General features: G+C 36.2%; 1 protein-coding gene and 1 non-coding gene across 2 annotated transcripts; one reads left to right on the forward strand and one right to left on the reverse strand.

Moving 5' to 3' along the window:
* Nucleotides 1-1,997: 1,997 nt before the first annotated feature.
* LOC143538225 (scarecrow-like protein 18) lies at nt 1,998-3,344 on the reverse strand. Its single transcript, XM_077031830.1, has one exon. The coding sequence runs from the start codon at nt 3,222-3,224 to the stop codon at nt 1,998-2,000; it is 1,227 nt and encodes a 408-aa protein (XP_076887945.1). The 5' UTR covers nt 3,225-3,344.
* Nucleotides 3,345-6,362: 3,018 nt separating this feature from the next.
* Nucleotides 6,363-6,433, forward strand: TRNAG-GCC (transfer RNA glycine (anticodon GCC)). The gene has a single exon. It is a non-coding gene; the product is annotated as a tRNA-Gly (tRNA).
* Nucleotides 6,434-7,008: the final 575 nt, after the last annotated feature.

A 7,008-nucleotide genomic window follows, 5' to 3' on the forward strand; every position in this document is an offset into this window, starting at 1 on the left:
ATCTATGCATCTACTTGATTTACCCTGCCCCTCTAATCTCATACAATATCATTAATCATTAATGAGTATTATTCTTATCCGAGTAGATCACACGTTGGCTAATTAATTTACACTAGTTACAGATAATTTAAGGTATGTCACCTAATTAAATTCTAACTATATATAAAGTCATTCGAATTTAAATATTATTTCATTACATATTGTTAAATATTTCATAAATACTAAAGTTAATTAAATAAAATAGAATTGACATGAAACTTGTTCCACGTATGTGATGCATTTCCCACACAATTTGGCGTCACATAACTCATATCAATTTTTTAATAAGTTTAATTACTCGTGTTATATTATAAATTTAGTTAGCATTTTATAATTAACTAGTGGGTAGTACCTGCGCGTTGGGCGGAGGTGCCATACATAACCGAAGACTTTAATAATGTTCAAGCGTTACCACGAAATCGTTCGTTGATTAACATAACGAACAAAATCGGCCAAGAAATTAGCATGGTGAATAAAATCGATGCTCATATGAACCGAGGCCCATTATAATAGCCCTGAAGACCCGAAAACGATAGTGCTTACATTCATTAGCAATGAAAAAACCATTGAGTTCATATCCAAACACCTCTCAGATGATCGTACGTTCTCCATCATTGAGATAACAACCAAAATCCCAAGGCCCTACACTGTTCCGAACACATAGTCATTGGGAAAAATTTAAGCACATACAACCGCCACCACCATTAAACCGCCACCTTGGGTTCTGAACCATAACTCAACAACGATAAACAACCGAAAATTTCCCACCACAATAGACATATGTCATCACCACCTACGGTTCCAAATCCAAACCCGACAACGATAGACTACCGACAATCATGTGATTCATGTTGATACAAATAAAATGCCATAGATTCTCCCAAATCCGATAAGGACATTCACAAATCAAGAAATATACATATTACAATTTGCAAGTTTGGGTTGTATTACGTGGGATACAAATCAAATGTATAAGGAAATTGAAATAGTTGGGTTGAAGCGGGGTACAAGAAATAAAGCATTGGGTACAACTATATATGCACAACAAAGTTACAAATTGTATATATATATATATATATATAATATGATGGTATAACGGCTGTAAACGAACCAAACATATGGAGAACTCTTCAGCGAGTAGTTTATTTATGTTCATTCCTTTTAATAATGAATGACTATTAACAAGAAATTAATTATGCTCGATTAAGTAAATAAACAAATACATACAGAGGTTGTGTTCGCTCAACTATATATGTTCTTAAACGTTCGACAATGTGTTCATTACATCCTTTTATATTCTCTAATAGTTGTTTGCTTATCAAAAGTTTTTAATATTTATAATGGCTTTTACATTTAAACAAAACTATTAACTATAAAACAAAGAATACATGTGTATCAGATGATTAATTTATATGTAATATTAATATATGAATATGAACAATATAAAAAATCAACATAAACTTGGTAGCCATATCAAACCTTTAACATTGACCAGCCTTTGTTCGATTCGATTCAATTCGTTAATAGCTTTAGTTAATATATATTCGTATTTTTTTTCCTTTAAAACGATATTGTATCCCACTTATTTAAGTCCACTTCCCTGTTGAAAATGGTCACGTAGTAGATTAGGTTTTACCCAATCTCTCCTACTTATATATACACACTATAAACACCTCCCTAGTACGTGTTTGTCACTCTACACACAAATAACTCACTATTTTCAACTCCGAAAAACAATGATATGAGAAGGCCAAGTTCAAAAGACATGTTTCAAGTTTGTGTTTCATGCAAACAACATAGTACGGTGAGTTAACTAGGGTTGTTTGATAATTAGGGTTTCCTCATATAGAACAAATTATGCACATAGTTTACTGTGTATCAGTGTATGTATAGGTAGGTATGGTGTAGGCAAGCATGTAATATAAGATTATATTATTACAAATGATCATATATAATATTTAATGCCAAGAAGATACAGAAAAAAGGGGTTGATTCTGCCAACCCAAAAAGAAACAATCATTTACAACCTCAAGATTATAACCTTGAGATGGATAATGAAGTCTCAACAACAGTTTAGCTTGCGTAAGTGCAAACGGACTTAACCGAACATTTTGGAATCCCGCGATTCTCATCATCATCTCCCACGACAAAAACCGCTCGTGTCTCGCTCTCCGGTGTTCGCCTTCGGCCGCCACAATATCCGCAATCTCCCTCCCGAACCACACCTGCTCTACCTCCGCCCGTTCCCGGCTGTTCGGTGGCAGCGTTGCTTCAAGCGAGTCGAACACGGCCGTGTAATAGTTCAAAGCTTCGTTGAACCTTGAAATAAAGATTGAATTGTTGTGGTTGGCTTCGTTTTCGGCTAATGTGACAACTTTCGGGTTCATGGATTTGATCTTTCTTAATAATAAGCAGAGTTTATCTCGGTTAACCAGAAACCGGTGGAGGTAGAGTACGCAATTAACCGCGAGGGTTTCGTTAGGGAGGATGAGGACCGCAGATAGGCGGTTGATGATGGCATTAACGGTTTCGGCTTCATCATTCATATTATCATTATTGTTGTTGGTGTGAGGAAGTAAAAGTGGAAAGAACCGGAATGTGAGACCGAGCGAGTGTGCGAATTTGGCGAGACGGTCTCCGGTGATTCGGAGGTGGTTAATATTAGTTCCGGTGGCGGTGATGCGGAGGGTGGGAGGCGGATGGCGGTCGGCGATTGCTTGCATTAATGGCGGCCATTGGAAGCCGTGCATGATGTCAAAATCCAGTATGTGAATATTATTATGATGGGATTGATCAATTGCTTCCAAGATTGCCTGATTAGCAGTGAGGTGACTGAATCTTATAAATGGGGTTACTTGGTTTAAAGACAAATATGATGCGTGTAGAATTGCATCATCGTTTTCTGTAATAATATTATTATTATTTGGTGATGGTGGGTGTAGGCGGAGGGATAAGGCTTTGGTGAAAGAGTGGATTAACCTTTCCGATGAGTCGCCGGAAGGTGAAGAATTGGCGGAAAGGATGGTGGCGATACGGTGGGCGGCGGTGAAGTTAGTCTGAGATATGTACCGTGCACAGGTTAAGAGCAGTTGGTGGTGTTGCAACTCTCCGGCCACCGGTGGATCTGACTGTAAATGGATTAATTCTTGACTTTGTTGTTGCGAACAAGAGGTTGAACCCAACATTTAAAGATACTTTGTAAACTTGATCTTGAATCTTGGAGTTAGGGTTTTAACCTAGAGTAGAAACCCTAAAACCTGCATATTGCAGATCTGGCATAACAGTGGAAGGAGATGAGTGGAAGCTGAAGGAATATATACCTTCTTCACAGATCGATATACATATAATAATGACATTTATATGAACACAAAATCTAAGTTGGAGAGAACTGGTGACAATTTGTGGCTACACTATGCTCTTTCTTCTCACCGAATATCTACAGTTGCAATAATTTCTCTGTAGATTTAGACTATATGCGTGTATAATAAAATACTTACATGTTTTTGTACGTATATATGCACATGCAAAACAAGAAAATCGATTAGCTACTTTATTTTAATGTATGATAATAATTGAAGTCTCCTTTCAAAAAGATAGGATCTATAAAAAATAAGTGTGTGTGTAGTATTTTACGAAAAGAAGTAAAGGAATCTCTGTCGATGTTCTTTACATTAGTTGACCTAGGGTTGACTTTAGGGTTAATTGAACTCCTTTTCCTATGGTCATATGTCCAACAATGTTTCATGTGTTTTTATGAGATATTGCAAACGAAACATCATTACCTATATCATAGTGAAATTTGTTAAATAAAGAGCTCAACAAGAAATAACATATACACATATAGCCTTTCATAATTCAAATAATAGTATGAATCATAATCAGGGCTGGTTCCGAGAAAGCAAAAAAAAAAAATTTGGGCCAAGAACGAAAATTTTTGTGGGCATTAAGTAAAAAAAGTATCTTGTTGAGTTTAAACAATTTAATTTTGATATGAGCTTACTTGGTTATAATTTAGGTTGTACAAAAAACTTTTCTATAAAAATAACATTAAACATGTCTCAAATGACCAAGCTAGACCAAGCTAATGGTATGTAATTGAGTTTAAATACTAAATATACATATTATTTTAATAAAAATACATATAATTTAATTAAAAAATATTCAGATGTAGCATGGTGTCGGGCTTGTGGTCGTCGACCACCCAACCATACCCTAAGGGCGGCCCTGAACATGATTGACCACACTTTTCATTTTTCAATATTTGATCTCGTTACGTAGTAGGGTTATTGTTTGGAAATAGTCCGGATATATTTTCAAATTGTGTACTGAGACTTTCTAAAGAAAGATATTATTGTACTCTTCAATAGATAAAATGACAAAAGACGTCCTTTACGTTTGACCTGATTTTCATTAGGCGTCCTTTAATGAAAGAAATAGCAAAATGAATACATCATGTTTCAAATTCCTTTTATGTTACGTCCTTTGACACTGACCCAGCTAATTTTTTTTTGTTAGATCTGGTCATGCGCCTTGCACATGAGGGTAGAATTGTAATTTTACTATGTATTTAATAATTAAAACTAAAAAATATATAAACCCCTCTCTTTCTCTTCCTCTCTAATTCTCTCTCTCTCTCTCCCCCTCCCTTCTACAATAATCCACCGCCACCACCCACCCCAAAACAACCACCGCCACCATCACCAACTAAACAACCATCTCCGGTCACTTGTTGCCGAACAGCGCCACCACTGTAGCCGCCACCGCCGCCACCTGGAACACCAAATTTCAACTTCTTTTATGCTACCATTTAACGCCCCCAAATTATAAACCCTAGAAACCATTCAAATAAATCCGTGTTCGTTAACAAAGAGTTACGATTAAAATTTTATGGCTTCTGTTTAGAATTAAAAGACAAGTAGAATGGTGCAATTAGATTACCTCTATTTGATTAATTGGTGACAATATGATGATGGAGGCGGATCCATGAACGACGGTATGCTCTCCGGCGGAGGACGATCTTGCACCCTGTACAGCCGGACCAAAGTCGATGCCACGACCACCACCACTTAGGAATATCTTAAACTGCTTGTTAGCAGGTGAGTTCGATGCCTGTGTTGGTGGTTATTGACCCGTGCTCGTTTAAGGGGTTGGTGGTTATTGGCCCCTCGCCGGAAAACCGGTTTTGGTGGTGAAAGGGTTGGATGGTGATGAAGATAATGGGGATTGGAAAACCGGTTATTGACCCCTGCTCGTTTTGATGGTGAACGACGATCTTGCCCCCTTCTCGTTTAAGGTGTTGGTGGTTACTCACCGGAAAACCGGTTTTGGTGGTGAAAGGGTTGGATGTTAATGAAGATAATGGGGATTGGATGGTGATGATGATGATAAATGGTTTTCTATATTTTTTATTTTATTGAAAAATAAAAGAATTTTTTTAAAAGGCCAACTCTTTAGTCTAATTACATAAATAGTCCTTAAAGGGGTAGAATGGCCACATTGTCCTCATGTGCAAGACACATGACCAGATTTAACAAAAAAAATTAAATGAGTTAGTGCCAAAGGACGTAACGTGAAAGGAATTTAAAACATGATGTATGCATTTTGCTATTTCTTTCATTAAAGCATGTCTAATGAAAATAGGGTCAAACTAAAAGGCGTCTTTTGCCATTTTGTCCTTCATATATATTATATCAGATAATTTAAATAAACACGTACCGTATTCGTATAACAACATTATATAAAACATACCAAATACCTTTCTCACATATACAAGGAACCATTGCATTGCATTGCATTAGTTGGTGGTTAAAATAGTAGGTAGCTATTTTGGTACATCTAAAGAAAAATCATTATTAGAAACTTCATGAGTAATAGCGTGGTTAACCCTTTAGAAGTAACTCGGTTAGAAGTAACTCGGTTACCGCCAATAACCCAAATGACCATTGATGCAACTCGGTTAGAAGTAACTCGGTTACCGCCAATAACCCAAATGACCATTGATGCAACTAGCTGTTAATAGCATTTATTACTTCTTGTATCGTAATTGTCACTTATGGATCAGGTTATTGATGATCACATTACACTTTTTATATATTAAAAATCAAAAATCTCCACTCATAAATTCACTATTCATCATATATATAAGTTTTTTAAAGCATGTGACCTGTTACACTTATTATAAATTAAAAGGCAAGTTATAAGGTTTGATTTCTCAAACTTTTGCCACAAACTTTTAACGTGTTGTAATTGTGACACCATAGTTTATGGTTTTATGCAATTTCTTCTTAGTCATTATTTTACATTTTTAAATTGCGAAAAAAAATGCGGATATAGTCGAATGGTAAAATTTCTCTTTGCCAAGGAGAAGATGCGGGTTCGATTCCCGCTATCCGCCTAAAATGAAGTCATTTATTTCATATTCATATCTAAAATTATAAATGAAAATGATAAAAGATTTGATCTAGTTAGTCGTTATAGTGTAGTGATTCTATCATTCCCCTATTTGCCTTCTACCCCAAAAGAAAAAAACTTTTCCATTTTCTACTTTTGTCACCAAATACTTTTGTGACGGTATTGTAACGAACCAAACTGATAACGACCGACTTCCCCCCGCTACGTGTCGTCTTATATCAACTACAAAGACACGGTTTTGATTATTTCGGTTTTCCAGTGAATCAGCAAAGGCGTTAAGGTTCATTTGAGAAACAAGTTCTAGCCGCTGCAACGCGCAGGGCGTCCAAGTTGTTTACTATTAATGGCCAGATACTACTCATACTCGAAGCAATCGGGATGATCGATTAGTTGATTTTCAACAATATAGCGAACAAACTTGTTGAACTTCTCAACTATTCGATCGATGTTTGGCCGACCAGGATCTTCAAGTGTATGCTGTGGAGACTCATACAACTTCTTGATGTCTGCATCATCAAATCCCATCAACTCGTGTTCATCAAAGAGATGACATATTTG

Source organism: Bidens hawaiensis, unplaced genomic scaffold (assembly GCF_021521415.1).
Source record: "Bidens hawaiensis isolate Kalapana, Puna unplaced genomic scaffold, B.hawaiensis_p1.1 tig00011511_1, whole genome shotgun sequence".
In the NCBI taxonomy this organism is placed as follows: domain Eukaryota; kingdom Viridiplantae; phylum Streptophyta; class Magnoliopsida; order Asterales; family Asteraceae; genus Bidens; species Bidens hawaiensis.